The sequence below is a fragment of the Xenopus laevis genome, chromosome 1S (genome assembly GCF_017654675.1).
Source record: "Xenopus laevis strain J_2021 chromosome 1S, Xenopus_laevis_v10.1, whole genome shotgun sequence".
Lineage (NCBI taxonomy): Eukaryota > Metazoa > Chordata > Amphibia > Anura > Pipidae > Xenopus > Xenopus laevis.
Genome location: NC_054372.1, coordinates 131,730,336 through 131,752,806, shown reverse-complemented (window position 1 = coordinate 131,752,806; position 22,471 = coordinate 131,730,336). Strand labels below are relative to the sequence as shown.

General features: G+C 39.4%; 1 protein-coding gene across 1 annotated transcript; it reads right to left on the bottom strand.

Annotated features, from left to right (window-relative positions):
- Positions 1-5,283: 5,283 nt before the first annotated feature.
- pnp.S (purine nucleoside phosphorylase S homeolog) lies at positions 5,284-16,557 on the bottom strand. Its single transcript, XM_018243959.2, has 6 exons — positions 16,379-16,557; positions 11,814-11,983; positions 10,703-10,806; positions 9,727-9,902; positions 8,053-8,240; positions 5,284-7,466 (listed from the first exon to the last, which is right to left on the bottom strand). The coding sequence occupies exons 1-6, from the start codon at positions 16,417-16,419 to the stop codon at positions 7,255-7,257; spliced, it is 891 nt and encodes a 296-aa protein (XP_018099448.1). The 5' UTR covers positions 16,420-16,557; the 3' UTR covers positions 5,284-7,254.
- Positions 16,558-22,471: the final 5,914 nt, after the last annotated feature.

Genomic DNA, 22,471 nt, shown 5'->3' with positions numbered 1-22,471 from the left:
GGTAATTTAATATATTGCAATCATTGTGTCACAATTCCCATATTATGCATTTAAATAAGACTGATAACTAATTGATGACAGACATAATGACAACTGAAGTGACAACTGACTGAATTTCAAAAAGGGGTCACTTAGCAGAAAGCAGAGCTAGAGCAAGCTGGTTGAGCACCCTAAGCAACTTGGATGGCCACCTCACCTCCTTCCAAGTTCTGCATGCATAAGTGCCAGAACACTCAGTTACTAGCTTCAGCTCAGAGACAAGGGCCTGGAACACGGGTAGCCAGATGGAAGGTATATGCCCAGCAACCCCCCCCCTTAACTTTGTGCCCTAGGCATGGCCTATTCTGCCTACCCCTAGTTCCGTCCCTGGATAAAAGCCTAGTATTAGCAGTATAAACCTGAGAAATATCAGTACAAAACAATACTAAAAATAGAAAATGAATGTAAATTTACATCAATACATTTCATGGGTTTAACAAATGAAATGTTACATGCAAAATTAAAAAAGAATCAATGCTACATAGTGTTCATGAAAAATATCCCCATTGTGGCATGCTTAATGATCAGCCAACATTCTAAATACACTGAAGCAACACATATGATTAGAAAAAGAAAACAAACATGGAACCAATAAAGCGTTTCCCACATGGCTGCACAATAAACAAGTGCTACTATAGGTAATAAACTGGAAATGAAGTGAGTGATGAAACGGAAAGTAATTCTTTAACTGTACTGCCTTGGTCTGGTTCTGGGATGGCCAAACTATGTCCATTTGTCCATTGATTTAAATGTATCCCGGAAACACAGAATGTACATTGTCGACAGTCTGTTAATACTCTTGCGTCATCCTTGAATCTATGTAATTAGCCAGAAGGTTAAGCTGGCCATAGACGCAAAGATCTGATCGTACGAATCAAATCGGCTTATCTGTTCTTTTCTATTTTATTTTATCGGAAAGGTTAGTGGCGGGTCGGGAGATGGGAAAGTCCGATCGTGCGATGATTCGTACGATTGGATCTTTGCGTCTATGGCCAGCTTTAGGGCAGTGGCTGACGGTGAGATTTGTTGCCTGTCATAAAAATGCATGACTGCAGGCCTCTCCATTGGAAATATCTGAAATTGCCTGCAATAAACCAACGCATCGTTTTGTTCTCCGGAAGTTGCCTAGGGAGGAAGCTTCAGGTGACCTCACATTATGTCGTTTTTACCACCGGTGATTTTGGTTGCTTCTAATGGAGATGCATTTTTGGCAGATTTGTTGCCCGCAGTCGTGCATAAATAATTGCAGGCGACAAATCTCCCCGTCACCTACTGCCCTTAAACTGGCCATAGATGTAAAGATTTTTAAAAGATCCAATCGTTATCGTGAGACCACGATTATCTCGAAATGATCGTTTAAATGTATGATGTGTCCATCAACTAAAAAGACTATTTCAGGCGATATTGACAGCAAAACTGAAGAGTGGCTGCCTGCTTGGCCCTGCAAGCATAGATAGATTGCACTGGGACCGATAAAGAATTTTAAACTTGGCCGATTAATTTTGTCGGCCGAAAAATCGTAAGATGTGTACGATCGTTCAAATCCCACTAACCGCACGATAATTTGACAGATTGGTCGGACTGCACTGAAATCGGTCGTTCACTAAAGAAGAATCGTCGCGTCTATGGGGACCTTATGGATGGGCATGGATGAAATATAATGATGCATCAAGGTGACCCTGGCTAATTAATAAACAGTGAGCAGATTTGCACCTGGGCAGTAACCCATGGCAACAATCAAAGTTTGCCTTCAGTGTTGAAACTGAAGCTGGCTAATTGCTTATCACAGATCAGTTGTTATGGGTTACTGGCCAAGTGCAAATGTGTCCACTGTCCATAAATGACCCTTATTTATTCTAGTTTTTTATGTGATTTGAGTATGAAGCAAGCAGTGAAAGGTGTAGCACTGACTAGCCTTCCCAAACAAAAATATCACCCTCCTCCTACTCCCTTAAGCAGGGTTAAAGTGTTTGCTTTTGCCTGAAAACAGTGAGTGCTGTTCAGTTATAGCTGATTTGCAATGCCAGAGATGTTTGCAGCAGGAAAATGTTAGGATGGGCTAGTTCAACAACAAACCAATTATACCTCAAACACAACCTGAGGCAATAAAGGCTATTTGGGAAACAGGTTATTCAATAGATTCACAATCTATACACAAAGTGCACTGCCATATGTATGCATCTTCTTATGGCAATTCAACTTTAATGTGTAATTGTGTAATACAGGTATAGGATCCCTTATCCGGAAACCCAATATCCAGAGAGCTCCGAATTACGGAATGGCTGTCTCCCATAGACTAAATTTTATCAAAATAATCCAAATTTTTAAAAATGATTTCCTTTTTCACTGTAATAATAAAACAGTAGCTTGTACTTGATCTGAACTGAGATATAATTAATCCTTATTGGAAGCAAAACCAGCCTATTGGGTTTATTTAATGTTTAAATGAATTTCTAGTAGACTTAAGGCACGAAGATCCAAATTACGGAAAGATCCGTTATCCGGAAAACCCCAGGTCCCGAGCACTCTGGATAACAGGTCCCATACCTGTACTATTATTATTAGTGTATATTTATGTGTATCTTTAGAGTATAAGTTACAAACATTTTGCAAATTACTGTGCTAGTAACTGATATAAAAATCAGTATGTGTCAGGGCTCTTTCTGACGAGCGGTTGAAGCTGCGCTCCCCTGCATTCCGTTTTTCTGCGTTCAGCCACAGGGGAGTGCAGGAATAGACGCATTTAGCTTTTTTCAATGGCGCTGTACTCACACAGGCGCATGTAGGCGCTGAACGCAGGTTGAGACGCAACATGCTGCATTTTTCCTGCGTTCGGCGCCTACATGCGCCTGTGTGAGTACAGCCCCATTGAAAAAAGCTAAATGCGTCTATTCCTGCGCTCCCCTGCGGCTGAACGCAGAAAAACGGAACGCAAGGGAGCGCAGCTTCAACCGCTCGTCAGTAAGAGCCCTTAAAGAGATTGTTCACCTTCCAAACACTTTTTTCCAGCTGAGTTGTTTTCAGCTATAAATACTTTTTTTTATTACTTTCCATCTTTTATTTTTTAACCATTTTTCCAAAGCTGACGTTTAAAGTTTAATGTTCCAGGTGTTGCAGTCTGGCAGCTCAGTGATCCAGGTGCAGATCTGCTACATTAGTGGAATATAAGTCACTATTGTATCAATTCTAACAACTGCCTTTGAAAAAAGTCGTTATTTCTGCTTAACAATCTGAAACCAACTGAATTGAAAAACGTGTTTGATGCTGAACAACCCCTTTAAAGAGTCCGGATATTTCACACATGTTTATTGTGCTGAATCTAAATTAACCGATGCCGCCCCACCCCTCACCCCTTTACAGCATTAGAGCACGGCAAGGAGGACTGCATTGCTAGTGCAGACAGCAAAATTGAAGAATTTAAAAATTGGTATTTTGGCACTTAAAATTACCCGGAGTGACTTTTTGGTGTCCCTGGTAACCTATGGGGACCTGCAAGTGTATCAACTTGTCTCATGGCTGGAGCACCACCGACCACCAGTGTTTTTTGTTTTAACTAGATCAGTGCTTACATAGAGCACATTTCACAAAGTTTTTAAAATATGCTAATACATGTAGTAGAGAAGTACAAAAGCCCTTCCTTTGCTTCTGACACAAAATGACATACAGAATAAAAATAATAATAAATAATAATATTATAAATTATAAATAATAATAATAATAAATGGCATACTAGTTAGGCACATCTAAATTATCATTAAGCAATGACTATTGTCCAGTCGCATAATTATAACACAGTGTTGGCGATTTATTTTAAAAATTGTATTCAGTAACTGTGTATAGTTTAGTTATGAAAACTCTGTGAAGTTTGTAGTGTCTGAGCTCTGATCTAGTTAAGGAAATAGCCCAGTTTTGGCCCCTGAGGGCCCTGTTTCTTAGAAAACATTGAGCTCACAAGCAACTGTCTCAGATTACTAGCTAGGGTTGCCACCTGTCCTGTTTTGAACTGGACAGCCTGGTTTTTTAGGGGAATTTCTGGTTCAAAAGTTCAAAACCTCCTGCCTGGATTTTAAAGTTTAAACGAAAATGTTCAAGCAACATGAAGCTAATGTCAAAGCCTCACACCCCCAATGTCACAGCTCTGATGTCACTTTCTGCCTCTTTGACACCCTGCCCCTTTGTCTGGATTTTACTGCAGGAAATGGCAACCCTATTACTACCCCAAAAACGCTGCACTCAAAAGTGAAAAAAAAGGAAAGTGGATATTGGATTCGATTTTTGGGAACAATTTATTTTTTAATATCACTCAAAACTAAAAAGATTAAACTTGAACATTGCCTGTGGATTATCTCTTTAGCTCTTATGGGCAGTTGTTGGTTGTACTTTAATATGTAATCTGTATGTTTAATGTATACACCCATTTATTATACATACTGTGGAATATGTTGGTACTTCATAAACACAAGTTAATAATATTATTAGTAATGATGATAATTATAACCTGTAGCACAAACTCCATGCAATGTTTGCCTATATTAGCAATAACGTTCAAGAAATATTTGCTAACATGTCTGTACATTTGCCCAAAAGAACAGCTGCAGGTAAAGTTACACCCTGTACACTGTGCACAGAATATCTGTATTTTAGCTGCCAATGTGCTTTCTTTTCTTTTTTTTTTTAAGGGATATATTCTTGTACTTTACTGTTTGCCAAACCAGAGAGGCAACATGGCGGAAATCAGTTCCCCTCCAGCAGGTCCGGACTGAGAATTAAAATAGGCCCTGGCATTTTAGGTACACAGAGGCCCCATCAGTCCACAGAGAGGCCCAAACATCTCCCACCAGCCCACTAAATACTGACTTTCTATGGCACCTTATAGCAGCCCCTCTGGCATTTGCCAGAACCCACAGATTGCCAGTCCGGGCCTGCCCTCCAGCCAACAGAGAACATGCAAGGTGTTATGGAGGAGAGCTGATTCCCAATATATTTCAGTGGTGTGAGTAGTCAGAACAAGTGGAGTGGAGATTAAGACATATTGCTGTATGTAGTTATGCTACTGCAACTTTCAACCACTGACAAGATAAATTGATGTATAATAAGTTGCTTGATAATGAATATTCTTTCATTGTGAATAAAAGAAAAAAAAAAAAAAGGATTGCCATAAGCCTTTCTGGAAGGTTGTCTAATTGTGGCGGTTATTGATGTAGTAATGAAAAATTTTCAATTGCTATAAAATAAAGAGACCAGTTCTTAAAGATGTTCTTTATTGAAGATTAAAAAAAAGACCCGTCTTGCAAAAGAGAGAACTATAATGTAGTAATTGTCAGATCAAGAGAATATAGTAGAATCGCACAATGAATTGTACAGCAGAATAGAAGGCTCAGCTTTCATGGATATTACAGTGCAAGGTGGGATTTCCTGTTCCCTAAATGACATGATAATACATTGTAGAATCTCTGTCTCTAGTTAGCTTACAATAAATACATGTGTGCAAACAGTTAAAGTAACGTGAAACCAACTCCCTGCAATTTTTATAATGAACCTTTGTTTGACATACAACCACCATCTTTATCCGTCTCCTATTGCCATTAGCAGTGGGTTCTGTTAACTGTTTCACCTGTGTGGGATCTAGTACTGTGGCTACACAATTGTTCTGATGAAGGGAGTATGTACGCCCCTGATACTGTTGGTGTAACCATAAAAGGGGTAAGCTCCCCAACTGCAGTTAATCGTGTGTGTGCGGATCCGTAAAAAACTTTTTACACAATTTTTCTACCACCTGCTTCATTAAAAGATGGCGTCACATGGACACAAAATATACAATAAGGAACTGCAAAACAATGATTACAATAGGTTCCTAATATATATATAGTATATGTTACACAAGGAGATGCTGGAATTCAGTAAGGATCAGTGGTCTAGCAGCATGAAAGGTGCACCTTATGTATGTTGTACAGGATTATTGTTCTCTAGTCTGACAGCACAGGACGAATTTAATGTGCACCTTTGTAAACTATACAGACTGAGTGGTAAGGCTTTGTGTTGACTTAAAGTCAACTGGCCTTTAATTGTTATATTTTTCCAGTAAGTTAGAAGTACATATCATTGTTTAATTATTGTAGAAACATTTTAGGAAACGTAAAAGCACAGCCAATCCTGTTTTAAAAGGATTTACATTTCATATATATTTGGTTGCTGTCTTTTTATTACATTTCAGGTTCAAGGCATTCCATTGGCTGTAATAGCCTATGATTTGTTGCAATCCTTGGATCCCGACTTGATGACGGGCTACAGCTCCCAGAATCTTCCAACAAATAATAGAGTTGAAGCATACTGTCAGTTGCAGTCCACATAATCCAAAAAAAAGACACTTAAGGGCTACAGCATGGACAGCACTTTAGGCCTTCCTTGCACTTTCCACTTTGACACTCCCAGCTTTGAATAAAAAATAAAAATAAAAGAGCTGCATGTAGCATGCACTCTGCAATTTGCAACTATTCCCATTATTGTAAATGAGCCCTACTATCAGCATAACTCTAAATAATTGTTCCTTAACCAGTAATTAGAATGATAACATAAATATAAATACTTACATTGTGTCGTGTCAAGTAATAAATGTTTAAAAAAGTAAAATAAAATAGTCAATGTTCCTTCTGCCCCTACTGTTCATTACACTTTCACCCAAGCTGCTGGGTTCTATTGTTCTATTACATTTCAGCAAATCTTCCCACTAGGAGATGTAACCGTGCATTTTAAGTTTTTGATAAGAAAATGAAATGATAGTAATATGTCATATTCATCTGTATGAATAAAGGCTGTACATATCTGCCATGGTAATTGATTCTCAACAAACTTCGCTAACTGAATGTGACATGAAGGAATGTGTGATGAGTTTTAAAGGAAGTATTGTTAGAAAAGGAATGACACATGAATGCTCCATATCCAGTGGATCAAGATACTGGTCCTGTGCAACATTCCGATAAGTAGCTGTATTAAAAGAGTGGTACACATAGCAATGTAGACAGAGTGCAGTATTGGCCTGTTATTGTTAGATTCTGCCAACCCACAGCTGTTCTACAAACACATTTCTAAACATTTCCCCCAAAAAATGGCATTACAGCTGAAAGGTGACAGGTTTGACATATTTGCAATAGAAGAAGAGAAAGATTAAAATAAAAGTATATTTGTCTCTTCGTCCTGAAGGTGTGCCCTGTGCTATCACACTTTATTTAGGTCCAAGCGCTGCAGGAAAGTGCTCACAAGCTTCTCCATATATTTGGCACTATCTCTGCCAGCCTGAAGCACCTCCTCGTGGTTGGCAGTAACTTTGCTGTCATAGTCCATAACAGCTTTGTTGGTTATCAGTGATATTCCCAGGATACGCAGGCCACAGTGCCGGGCAACAACCACCTCATGTACTGTACTCATACCTAATAAAGAGAGGAGACATTAGACCTGCACAACTAGGCAGATTCCATCTACCACAAACCAGACACACACCTACATTTTCTGTGTCTGTTCCTCATTTTAGAATCACTGTTATACTACATCTTTACTGCAATAAACAACAACTTGTCAGGGCATAAAATCTTGAGATAAGAAAATGTGGTCTTTTTTTTTTCCATCAGAGCTGTTTGCAGAACTTACTGATATTTAGCCTTTCCCCCTTGCTCTAGTTCTGCTCTTAACCTCTTCTACTCTTCAAACTGATTGTCATAACAATGGGAGAGAAAGGAAAGGATGTACTGGTGCGCAATCATCTGGTTATGTATTTTCTTGTCTACTGACGGCAAAACCATATTTAGGTGGTGCCAGATAGGGGTGGATCTCATCATCTCTACCTGGCACTATTGGGCCAGGATTCTGCACCACCATACAAGATGCCTGTATCTTCCAAGATCAGGGAGATGCACAGATAACCTATAGTGGTTACATAATGGCAGCTCATACAACGCACTATGAACTAATATATGATGCTTTGAATCAGTTCATAACTGAAGGTTATTTTGCTCTTACCTACAGCATCTGCACCTAGCTTGTTGAGAAATCGACATTCTCCAATTGTTTCAAAGTTAGGTCCCCCAATACCACAATACACTCCTTCTTTGATGTTATTATAACCCAGCTCCTTGCCAGCGGCCAGCAACAGACTCCTCATGTCCTTGTCATATGCATCGGACATAGGTGGGAAACGAGGGCCAAACCTGGATGAAACAAGTGAGAGAGTAACATTTACTGTATAATGCTCAATCCCTGTAATTTTATGCACACATTTTCTCTAATACATATATTTTCGGACTCCAAAACTTAATTTTATATTATTTAAAAATTATAAATATTTAAAAATGTATAAGATGACTCTATATTTTTATGAGGAGGGTTTCACTGTATTCATAATTTCACATTTTAGATTTTTTAATTTTCTATTAAAAAAAAGATATTTTGTAAAATTGGAGCTCTTCCAGTGAAGGAAATAAAAGTTTATCAGATTCTGGGATATGTTTCATAACAATTACTGAATTTTAGTAGTATACAAGTTACTACAGTACGACCTCTCACATGTTTTGGCAACATTTTTGCACAGGTAACAAAAGAACCCCAGGGCAGTAACAGACAAAGGACCCGAAGCCACGAAAACAGCCGAAGCCGAACTCCCGAAGCAGCGAAAAGATCCAAAGTCATGAAAATAGCCGAAGCCAAAGTCCCGAAGCGGCGAAAAGACCCGAAGTTACAAAAACAGCCGAAATTGAAGTCCTGAAGCGGCGAAAAGACCCAAAGTCACGAAAGGAGGCGAAGTTGACGTGCTGAAGCCACGAGTTCAATTCTACTGAACACCAATGGGGTTTTTTTTAATCCCCTGGCCACCAATGTATTATTTTAATAGTCTATTGGCCCCTGCCACCAAAGTTTTTTTGTTTTTAAATTTTTTTAAAACAATTTTTTTTAACTTGTAAGGCGGGCCCTGCCACCAATGTTTTTTTTTTAAAAAAAAAATTTGGCGGGCCCCAATTTTTTAACTTGTAAGGGGGGCCCTGGCGCCAATGTTTTGTTTGAAAAATATTTTTAGGGCCCAAATTTTTTTTAGGGGGGCCGTGGTGCCAATGTTTTTTTAATATATATTTTTTTGGGCCCCCAATGTTTTTAACTTGTAAGGAGAGCCCTGCCACAATGGTTTTTTTTTTAAAAAAAAATTTTTGGGGCCCCAATTTTTTGAAACCTGTAAGGGGGGCCCTAGCACCAATGTTTTTTTAAAAATTTTTTTTGATTTCTAATTGGAGGCCCTGGGGCTATTGCATCAGGGGCTTGCACTCCCCACCCCCCAGACTAGCTGCATTACATAATTAATTTGGGATGTAGCAAATTCAGTATTTGGTTCATGCTTTTACCTTTTGCAGCAGGGTTTGGATGTGGCCAGATTCAAGTGCCTGGCTGAACCCCAAACCCAATAAATCACACATGCATGTGGTTCTCTTTTCCCTTTCATGAAGGATTCATCTGAATCCCAAAATAATTTGGTGCATCCCTACTGTATATGCAAAAAGCCCCTATAAAACAAATAAAACTGTTGCTACTTTATCCCTTGCTACTTATTTCAAACAAATATATTTACAAAAGATGCAAAAGGAAAAAACACATTTGCAGTACTAAAGTAAACATAATGGCATAATCAGACCTTTAATCCTTACGTACCTGTCCTCATTGTGACCAAACAATGGATTTTGTCCTGCAAATCCTAGCATATTAATGTGATCTTTTATCACCATGATGTCTCCTACATTGAACTCTTGGTTCAGACCTCCAGCAGCATTAGTTACAATGATGACCTCAACTCCCATTAGGCGGAACACTCGGACTGGAAACGTCACCTTATGGAAAAGGAGTATGAAACATAAATTCTTATATTAGATTCAGTTCGTAATTATTACTCAGTGTGTGAGGTTTCAGGCTATAATAACATCACTTTCTTTTGTTAGTGGCTTCCTTTATACATTATACTCATTTCAGTACATAGTGATATACTGGAATGTAATGAGATTATTATTATTATGCAGTGGTGCCTCCAATTGAAGGCCCAATTTCCTACAGATTTGGAGCACACTGCACATAACAGCTTGTTAAAAGAACAGCAACACCAAAAAAATAAAGTGCTTTGAAGTAATGAATTTTTAATGTACTACTACTCTTGTACTACTACTCTATATCTACTGTATAGCCTGTGTTTGAATGGCTCCCCCCATGGCTACACTGCAGTTGGTTATATATAATATAGTAGTTTTTCTGAGGTGAACACACCAGTTTTCCCAGTGCAGGGCAACAGTACATTATAGTGTCATTCCTTTAAAATACTTTCATTTTTTGTATTATTGTTTCTTTAATACAGGTAGGGGATCAATTATCCGGAACCTCTTTATTCAGAATGCTTTCAATTACAGGAAGGCCATATGCCATTGACGCTGTTTTAATCAAATAATCTCAGTTTTAAAAAATTATTTCCTTTTTCTCTGTAATAGTAAACAGTTGATCCTAACTAATATAGTTTAATTAATCCTTACTAGCGAGAAAATGGTGTAGAGATCACAATTATGGAAATATCCCTTATCCGGAAAACGCCAGGTCCCAAGCATTCTGTATTACTGTGTAACTACGTATACATAATGGTCCTTACCTTCCACAATGGATAGCCTTCATAGAAATGAAAGCGGCCTTGCATGCATACACATGGCTTCCCACTCAGGTTTCCAAATACCAGTCGCCCCGCATGTCCAGGAACTGAAAATCGGAGACACATCAGAAAATGGAAAATTATTCTTATACAATTGCCACTTTGACAAACTGAGTATTAAAAGTTACAGTGTCTGTAACCTACAACAGCCTATCAGATTTTTTAATGTTCTAATACCATTATGCCAGGTCTAAGGAATGCAGCTGTGGAGCAATGACATTTAACATAACAAAACCTTAGATATTACAGTACAGGTATGGCATCTGTTATCCAGAATGCTCTGGACCTGAGGCTTTCCAGATAATGGATCTTTCTGTAATTTGGATCTTCATACTTTAAGTCTACTAGAAAACTATATATACATGAATTAAACCCAATAGACTGGTTCTGCTTTCAATAAGGATTAATTATATTTTAGTTTTGGATTGAGTACAATATGCTTTATTATTATTATTATTATTATTATTATATAGAAAAAGGAAAACATTTTTAAAAATTTGGATTATTTGGATACAATGGAGTCTATGGGAAACAGCCTTTCCATAATTCGGAGCTTTCTGGATAATGGGTTTCTGGATAATGGATCCCATACCTGTACTGTAATTGCAGTTAGGGTTACAGGTGCCTGCAAACATTACTGTTAGATATATTTTTACATTATCTCCACAATATTAAAACCAGCACCCCTTTTGTTAACTTTTTATATCACCATTTTGTTAAAATCGCACCACAGACAAAATTGATGGCCAGGGCCCCCCCCACACACACACATTATAAGAAAATTGGTGGCCAGGGCCCCTTAAACGTCCATGCCTTCCCGAAGTCAGCAGCTCTCAGAAAGATGGGGGGCCTGGCTAATCAAGTAAGTGTGGCATGGCTGGGGCCCCCCTTACCCTCAGGGCCCTCTACAACTCTCCCCCCTGTCCCCCCTGATGGCTGCCCTGTTGATAAGTGTTATAAACACCATTTGTCAGATAGTAATAGACACTTATTGGGCAGTACATTATTGTATAGTACATTCTATACATCACCTATCTACATATAATGTTCATACCTGTGCTCTGTGGGAAGTTGGGTATGTCACAGTAATTGAAAGCCTCTTGATCTGTAAGAAGTTCTCCTAGTCCACCGAGACCAGAGCCACACACAATGGCCACAATGGGACGCTGTTTTGTTTTGGATAGAAGCCAGTCTGCTGTATCTTTATAATCCTCATATGTGCAACTGCAAAACATAAGGGCATTCTAGGTTCAGATCATAACATATAAATACCTGTTTTTATAATGCAGTATTGGCATCAGGCTCAGAGCCAGACCTCCTTCACCTAAGCAATAAAACACATTTTATATTCTAGAGATGAGTTGGGCAGATTAGATTGCTGAAAGAGTGGGATGTATAGCCACTGTGTCATGAAATGCTGTGTCTATTCAAGTAAACAAGGCACATGGAACAATTTTGGAAGTTTTACCTGCCACTTTACATTCAAAGTACTCCAACACTGCACTTTCGGGCAACTATCATGGAGGACAGTGTAGGCAATCTCAGGTTTTGACCCTGCATATTTGAGGTACTTAAATCACAGCAGGTAAAAATGCACTAGGCTGGTCCATGTGCCATTGCCTTAATATGACGGTATAACTACAATTGGTAGGAATAATTCTGTCGCCATGGATATCATTTTCATTTAACATTAGATAGTAGTAAAATGCACAGAACTATGCTAGTGGACTTCTTACAGTCACAGCTACTCCATTAAAGGGGTTTCAGATTGTTCACCATAAACAAAGACTTTTTTTAGTTGATTTCCATTTTTTACCATTTACCCAAAATTTAAGTTTAAAGTTTAATGTTCCTGTTTGTATCTAGTATAGGTAAATCTAAAACAACTTGGCTTGATAAGTATCATGGAAAACATTATTTACATTCCAGGGAACTACACCGAGTCACTGGTTCAGGTATGTGGATGACACTTGGGTTAAAGTCAGATCCAATGAAGTGGCGGCCTTTACAGAACACATTAACTCAGTGGACAATAACATCAAGTTCACAAGGGAAGATGTCCACGGGAACAAACTTGCCTTTTTGGACTGTTTGATATGCATCCAAGAGGGGGGTAACTTAAAAACGGAAGTATACAGGAAACCCACTCATACAGTTCAATATCTGTTATTTGATTCCCACCATCCGTTGGAACACAACTGGGTGTCATTAGAACTCTGCACCACAGGACGGAATGTGTGGCAACTGATACAGAGTCCAAAGACAAAGAGCAAAAACATCTCAGAGGAGCTTTGAAAGCGTGTGGCTACCCAGACTGGGCCTTTGTCACAACAGCTGCAACCAAGCCCAACAGGAACACCAAAAGAAATAACCGCCTGGAGACACATAGTAGGCGAAACATAGTCATCCCATATGTAGCTGGAGTGTCGCAGAAACTCAGGAGGATTTTCAACAAACACCGGGGGTGGGGGTGGTTAGCCTGGGGGGAGGAGGGAGGTCTACCTGGGGTGGGGGGGTACTGGTTTTTTTCCCAACAGGTTGAATTCTCCTTTAATGAAACTCAGGGATTCTGCTCAGCAGGGACAAAGATAAGAAATGTATCAACTAAATGTATCAATTTAGAACAGTTAAAGAACAGTTAAAGAGTCGGCGACTCCCCCCCTCCCAGAGCTGCTTTAGAAGGTGAAAAATTTAACTTTACACTTCAATATTAGAAAAACAATCACAAATAGAATTGGAAAAAGTCTTTTTTTCTCATGATCAATCTGAAACCAACTGAACTGGAAAAAGTGGAACATGTGACAATCATGGGACAAACATCAGAGCATCCCTAATCTCTTTAGCCACACAGCAAATCCGTGCACTGAAGTGTAATCTGTTTCAAGGCTATCTATGGGAAACTCATTCTGGGTCTGAAAGTGAACAGAGACCTACCCTAACATGAAATGCTTCTCCAGCGTTACAAATTTTATCTGTAATATTCTAAAATGGAAAAGTTGTTAAATTTCCTCACCTCTACAATCTCATATATTTTGAGATTGTAGCAAGAAATGAAACATATGGCATGTAGAGCAAATTATGATGCTGCTCACAATGGATTTTTTGGCGACAATTGACCCCATCAGTGGAATCTCATGGAAATGGCGGTTTGTCAGTCTGCTGTGTTTTTGTCTTATCCTTTTTGTTGGCATTATCGTTACACAGACCCCACTTAAGTAATCAGTTGAGTATACAGTGACTTGTGCAGTGTTCCCTATGCCAGACCACCTGCCTACTGTTACTATCAATTCTGATTCGGATTCCTCCCATAGGTGCAATTCACCTACAAAGTCATTATTCTGATTTAGTCAGCAGCCATCCTCGTGTATCTTTATTTCCATTGAAAATCAGACACATTTTATTTGTTTTTGATAATTAAACTTTCTTGAGGGTTAGTGATGGCCACATGGTTTTTTTTTTTTGGTTATTGTTTTTATTACTAATTGCCAACAGATAATAGTTTAAATTCCAGAATGGAGAGCTGTGGAACAAATAAGCAAAAAGAAACCAAAACTGCATGCTGTAATAAAACTGATAATACTCGAGAATACTAACCCCCATATGTAATAAAATGCACAAGGTTTGCCCAGGTGCAGTTGCCAATAGCAACCAATAATACAATTGCTTTTAAACAAGTGACCGGTAAAGGTGAAACTTTGAACATTTTATTACATGCCCCGATAAAGTTCAAATGGCTAACTTCACAGAGTCCAGGTGCAGAGGCCAATGAATGCTATTTGCACAATGGTGTGACTGTTAAATAGCCAGTGTACCATAAATTTTTATTTTCCCGACTTTTAGAGGGCTGGGATTTCCTGCACACAGCTCAAAATACTTGTTCAATTACAATGTCACTTACACTTGACAAAGAGCCATAGCACTCATAACAAGTTGTGCCAATAAAAGTACACCGGCAGCTAATTTAGTGCCTACAGCCTATTTCTTGAGTCTTGATAGAGAGTTAATTAATTGTAGGCATTGTAGGCAGAACTGCTCACCAGATATAGGCAATTACATCACCTCTGTTTATGGACTACACCCCAATCTATACTAAATTTAGGAGGTCTGTGTGTCTAGCTTTACAGTTAGCTCGTCACAAAGACAGGGAAATAAATCATTAAGAAAATATATGCTAGACAGAGCAGAAATGTCTAACTTTCTCTACAGACTTCAGTGTTCAATGAGTACTATTTGTACATGGTGTGTCTTTTCCCTATAAGATTACCTTCACTTAATATCACCTTACTTTTAATCACTGCCCAACTGAAGGTGACAATTTTTGTTTGTAAGCTGCAATATTTTGAAGGTGGTTGCCAATTTGAGTTATTTGGTTTGAGATATCTTGTGGTGAATTCAAAATTCAGTCAAATCCTAAAATCCTTTACATATTTTATCTGTAATAATAAAACAGTACACTGCACTTGACTATAACTAAGCTGTATGACTTCATATATGTGACAAAACAATCCTATTGGCTTTATTTAATGTGTAAGTTATTTTTTTTAAGCAGACTTAAGGTATAGTGATCCATATTACTGAAACACCCCTTATTTGGAAAATAGCATTTGGAAAGGCATTGCATAATTGTTGGGCATCAGATGCAGACTAGGGATGCACCGAATCCAGGATTTGGTTCGGGATTCGGCCTTTTTCAGCAGGATTCAGATTCGGCCGAATCCTTCTGCCCGGCCGAACCAAATCCAAATCCTAATTTGCATATGCAAATTAGGTGTGGGGAGGGAAATCGCTTGACTTGTCACAAAACAAGGAAGTAAAAAATGTTTTCCCTCTCCCACCCCTAATTTGCATAGGCATAGGCGGTTTGGTATTCGGCCGAATCTTTTGCAAAGGATTCGGGGGTTTGGCCGAATCCAAAATAGTGGATTCAATGCATCCCTAGTGCAGACATGAGAGATGGATCTTCATAAGAGTGCTGACCAACTTGTTCTAGCCTTTTAGCTGAAGTTCAATTCCCACTGCACCCTGCCAGCCAGAGGGGTTACAGCAGAAACTACTAAAAAGGACCATAGTTTGCCCACTCCTGGATCATACATGTAATACAAAGAATTTGCTTTTGTCCTTAACACGAATAAAACAGATAATAAACACAATAACAAATAATGCTGTCACACACACAGCAGATGGCACCTGACCCCATAGCAGATTATAGGCTATTCATGGGTGAGAGGGTGCCTGTAGCCAAAAGCCAGTGTAACCCTCAGCACTCTCTATATTTTGACAGGCGAGTGATGGGAGTGGGGGATGCACATTGGGCCATTCAGCTTTGTTATTCTCAGGGTGTGTGTGAGTGAAAGGGAGCTGTCCATAGTGATCTGTTTTCACTAGTGTTTCTACTGTTGCTAGTGCACAATCATGGCTCTGCTGATGGGAAGCAGCCACTTCCAGCTATACAGGAAGCAAGTGAATTAGGAGAAAACTTATAAGGTCACGTTAAATAAATAAATAAATAAATAAATAAATAGAGAGAGAGAGAGAGAGGGGAAATAAGGCTATGTGAGTGAGTAGAGCCTTATTTGTGTCGGCTGGTACGTAGGAAGACATGGGGACGGACATGCTCACCTTTCCTTCTGCTTCTGTGAGGCTGGGGCAGGAGGAGACATGGCTGTAAACAGTAGCAACCAGTGTATACGACTAAAATCTCGCCGAATGTGACAAATGCAAAGCGCTTTGATATTTTCTCCCGTGCACTGACCAATAGATGGGCCACTACCAGATGGCAACACACCCCTCTATCCCATTGGCTAAAAGGCTCCCGGTTCGGTGACATTCCAGCCTCAGAGAGGGGGCGGGGCCAAGGAGGCCTCTGAAGAGATGAAGTCTAGTGCTTAGGGCTGGTGTGAAGGCGCCTCCTTGTCATTTAATGGTAGAGACGTGGCAGGAGAACACCTGACTGCAATCATTGTCAGTGACTGATAACGAGCAGGGTGCTGTAAATTCACAACATGCCTATTGCTCTGTTATATTTAATGATTAAGTGTGTGTATATATGTATTATGCATACCTCCCAACGATTTGGAAGTAAAAAGAGGGACAACATTTTTTTTCTGCACGCAGCGCAGCAATTTTTTTGACCACACCCCTTTCTGTGGCCACACCCCCTAATTACCATGTTTGGTTGGCTGTTCTGGGCTCTCTGCTAAAAGCCAATTAAGTGAGAAACTTTGTTTCTTTTTCTGGCTGTTCAGTGCAGAGAAAAGAGGGACTTTCCAGTACAAATGAGGGACTGCGGGTTGAGCTGTCAAAAGAGGGACTGTCCCTCCGAAAAAGGGACAGTTGGGAGGTATGATTATGTATATATACTCAGGCCCGGATTTGTGGAAAGGCCACCTAGGCCCGGGCCTAGGGGGGCAGGATTTAAGGGGGGCGGCATGCTGCCCACGACACCCACATTGGTTCAAAAACACTGGGGATGCGGTGGAGATACAATCATTTTTCGATTTCCTGTGCGCCAATCCCCATTGCTTCAGTACAGATGATGAAAATTTGCCCAAATAAAGGAGAGGGGACAGGGGCGAGGAACGGCAGTGGGCCTGGGGTGCCCTCAATGTAAATCCGGCCCTGTATATACACACTTACCTATTGGTTTTCTTTGTTCCTTTCTTTGTGTAAAAAAGTCCCTGCTATCTGTCTATAATGTCCCCTAATGTACTTGTAAAGAGTAATCATGTCTCCTTCCAGCACCTGTTCTCTATCTCTACTCTGTCCCTTTGTGATCAAACTGGAATATATATTTCAGTAAATCTTGCCCTTTTACATCTTTTCCCTTGAGCCCCCATTTTTATGATATTCTCTGTGCCGCCTCAGAGATCACCTGACCAGAAATACTGCAGCTCTAATTTTAACAGGAAGAAGTGTAGCGGTAAAAGACAGAACTTTGTCCATTAATTGGCTCATGTGACCTAACTTGATCCCAGGGGGCGGCCTGTATTTCTATAAATGGCAATTTTCTATTTAGGATTACATAATGGCACTACTAAAAAAGTATTATTATGAAAATGGAACATTACCAGAGAGACTTAAATATACTGACATACATATACTGTTGTTTTATTTTTAGGTTTTTAGTTTACCCATGCCCTACAGTGCATCATAGGACAAGGGCAGAAGAACTAAAACCCATAATCCCAAAGCAAGCTTTCTGGGGTTGTATTTCCATAATACTTTTATGCCCATTTAGTGCAATGCTAGTAATGCAACTGAGTTCATCTTTACAGAAAATAATTCACAGTGTAAAATAATATACATGTTAATTTGAGTGTAGGACTGGCCAGATAAAGGATGACTTTGACATAGTTGGCCAGCTTATATATTGCAATATATTGCCAAACAATCCCTGTTTTGTTTAAAGGGTAAGGCATTTTTTAGTAGCTAGATTTTAGCAACATTATTAATTACTAATGAGTCTTATGACTGGAACACTGTCTCTAAGGAGCAACCATTTCAATAAATTTGATTAAAGAAAAGAGGCAGGCCAGATAACAGTAAAGGAAATTAGGAAACATTTTCAGACTTTTTGCTGTTATCACCCGCAACAGAAGAGGGCACACTTTGCTACATATTATTATTATGTATCTAGCTCTACTGCCTTCATCCTGTAACTGTTTGTTTGATCATCATTTGTGCTGTGGAACTCTCTTAGGGGTGTATTGTTAGTCATTCATTTAGTTCCAAGGTGTGTCAGTTGCTGGTAAACACATTTCTGCCCCACAAAACCTTGGATTTAGCTATTATACACCTTTTTACTGTATAGCATGTTGCCAGAATTCTGTTAACAACAGGAAACTTATTTCATAAAATCTCTTTAGTTGATTGAAATCCACTGCAGCTCAGTGTGATGCAATTAACAACTCTGTTTGTGACATTATTTTATATGTTTTGTATTACTGGGCTGGGTATGGCATAAGGCAAAACAGACTATGCAGGTTACTATTAATTCCACTTAGTTATATAAAATTATTTATTGACAATACTTCAAGAGTCTGCCCCCCCCAGCAAAGAAGTTTTTTGGGATAAACCAACCCCCATCATGGGTACCCATACCCCCCAGCCAATCCACACTGACATCCTATTTCCCCCAGTCTCCTCCGGTCAAGGGGGCTGCCCCCTATAGTTATGCCACTGTTGTCATTTCCACACTCTCCCAGCTACAGCTTCTCCTCTGTGGTGCTCTGTTCCTCTGTGGTGCTTCATAGAGGGGAAATAAAGGGGAAAGTAATATATGAGGTTAGGATGTGTAGAGTCAGGGTATCAGGATAACATAAAGTAATATAAATGGGACTTTGGCAAAAAAGGGAGAGGAAAGAAAAAGTAAATGCAGGGAGAAGAATGGGGGGAGGAGAAAGGAAGATAGCAGAGGGATGAGGTTCAGGGGAGAAGAACCATTTAGACACAGTCTTTATATGGGCTTTTGCATACAGGAATTTTTGTATTCATTACAAATGCATGCTGAACCCCTAAAAATGCATATATTGTATCTAGATGCTTTTCTTTAAACGCGACTAAATGTGTTTTTGTGAGTTTCAAATGCAACCTTTTATTCTATTGCCTTTGAAAAGTGTGTTAAACACAAGAATTACAGCAAGTTGCATCTACAAAAGTAAAACAGAACTCTGAAAGCTCATGAGCACAACAGGCAGACTATAATTAAATCAATAAGCTGAAGTGTGCTCAAACCTGTGTCTCAAGTTTGCGGTAAACACATAAAAACATGTCCCTGTATGATCCCCTGACAGTTTTTTTTTTACAAATCATTCTCATGACAAGAAAATGTATCAGGAAGGTATGTGTGCTAGTGTCACTGAATAATGGGAACGTTGCTGATAATTGTAGGGCTAAATTTTTGGTCTTTTGAGCTCCATTAAATTATTACTTTGGCCTAGCTCTTCCAGTGCTGCATATGTGCTCTGTTCCTGTTTTTCTATTCTGCACCATGTCCCTTGTTTAATACTCACGTGGGTGCTTTTTATTTAATAATGGGCTTGGATTTTACCAAGCAAATCAAATTGTTAACTGATTTGTATGGAAATGTGTTCTACAAAACTAGTGGATTATTCAAAATGTAAGCAATTCAGTACATGTATGTTTAGTACATGTACGTCAATTATTTGTTCAGGGTGTTATTATGCTCAGGTGCCCAGGCAGGTCGGCACATGCGCAGCTGGAGCGATTTTCTGTTCCATGACAACTGCACATACGCCGAAACTCAAGAGGATTGCCTAAATCAGTCTCATGCCGTAGATTACCGAAGCGGCTGAAGATGGCACCCCTGAACTCCAATGCCTGAATCTGCACCGAGGTGTAAGTAAAACGTTGGGGACATTTGCCCGGGGTAACACTTAGGCTGGCGGGAGGAGGGAGGGGGGGTCTATGTAGGGTAGGGGGGTAGGATTTTTTTAATTTTAGGGTTGAATTCTCCTTTAAGGATTATAGTCTGGCAAAGGTTCTGCTCAGTGTGTGGCTATGGTTTTCACACAGAGGTTATCTGGTCTGTCAGAAACTATTTATTACTTGATTAGAACTGAATAAACAGCAAAACATACAAACATATATGTTGCACTCCTAGTCAGTATATTGGTACAATCCAAATGAATCTTCCTGTCAGGAGTTTAACCATTTACAGATCACAGATATTTGGCGAATATTCATATATTTAAGTTAACTGTTACAACAGCATGGATGATAAAATAGACATAGCTAAAAACACTGGGATTCTGCCTGTCAGATGCAAAACGCAACTACGTGATATCAGGGATCCAGGATTCATGCCTTTTTCACACAATTATGAGGAATTTATTAGGGCAGGCTAAACTGATACTTGGGCATTTTGCTAGGAGCCTATATGTGCCGCTACATTTGTGTTAATACACACCAGTAGCGTAACTAGACATTAGTGGGCCCCACAGCAAATTATTTTCCATGCCCCCAAAATGTCTAGAGGTTGACCCGTTTTACCAATATTTATTGAAATCGTATATGAATTAGGGCCTCGTGAGGCCCCTATAGCTCCTGGGCCCCCTGCAGCCGCAGGGTCTGCTTCCTCTATATTTACGCCCCTGATACACACCCAGTTCTACATGCATTCTAGTGCTTTGCACTTGTTCAGAATGAACCCTACGGTATGCTAATAATTGTACTAGCTGTTTTAATAGTTTTTATAGCTGTTAATCTTGCTATTTTAGGCTCACTGACTCTAGCAATCAGGCAGGGGTTGGAATAACAAACTTAAAGATAATTAGCCAGAGTTTATAACAAATATGTGGAATAGTGGAGCCCCTACTATAAAATATAAGCTTATTAGAAATTACAGAGACGTTCTATTACCATATAGAGAGGGTAGAAATTGTTATATGGGGTACTCCAGCATGGCTCTACGGAGATGGGGCTTGTAGGGAGGGATGTGGGCAGCATCTAGCTGGGTATATAATGGAGGATTTTTACATAATGAGGCATGGCTATGGCAAATCAGAGGCTTGACCACTTTTTTATTGGGGCCCTATTCTACTTGTTTGAGGTGACTGATGAACTAATAATTGAACGCTCCTGTAGGGGAAATCTTTATTAACTTAGTAATATTGGTCCTGAAAAGTAATTATAGCGGCCCTAATGATAGTGAGGTAACACAGCCTGCATCTGAGCCTAGGTGAATTTTTGGTCATGCAATATTGGTGACCCAGGTACAGAGGAATGACAGTCCTAATAAGCAAGCCAATTATATTTACTATACAGGTCAGTAACTTTGAATTGACCACTATCCCCATATTTATAAGTAGAATGTAAATTCATTTTGTAACCATGCATTTTAATGCCATATAACCCCCATTAAGTACCAATTAAAACAGGTGACTATAGAAATCATAGATATGACCATGTATAAATTCAATAGTTTTTATTTACTATAGCTTTATCAGCATAGGAGGGCGAACCCTACAGGGCAACACTCAGCTGTCTTTCTACACCTAAAACTCAAGGGACACTCCAAGGTCCAAATCTTGGATAAAATATCGCTGGTTTGAATGAGGCGTGAAAGAGGCGATTCATGTCAAGGTGGAGAAACCATCCCTGAACAGAGGCGGGGGCCTTTGACCCCACCTGTCTGCTACATACAATGCTGTTCTAACATCTGTACCCCGGCGGATTCAGAACACTTCACACATCCATTCATGCAACTCTCACAAGTAACACCTGTATCTAGGAGTTGCATGACACATTGGATAATCCTATCACAGTAACTACACAGAATCAACACCTCTGTGAATTTCTTCAGATGTCACCTCTTTGAAGAGTTACAATGTGCCATTGTAAATGGATTAGTGGAAGAGTTTATATGCCGAGAATTTCACACACCAGTCAGTTGAACTGAAGAAGCTGCTCGGATGAGTAGTGAACATCTTCATTGATTACTCAGTTGTTTTTAGATTTACCTATACTAGATATACCATGACTAGGGTTTCCACCTGGCCGGTATTTTACAAATGATGCTTGATCCCAATGTTATTAATAGGGAAAAGAGATAAGGAAGGGCGGTATTTTTTTCCAGAAAAGGTGGCAACCCTAACCATGACTTGGATGAATGAAATTGAAAATCTCATAGTCATATCGCTTTAGAATCCAATGTTACTTTAAGATGTTCTAACTTCTAGTTGTCATTTTCAG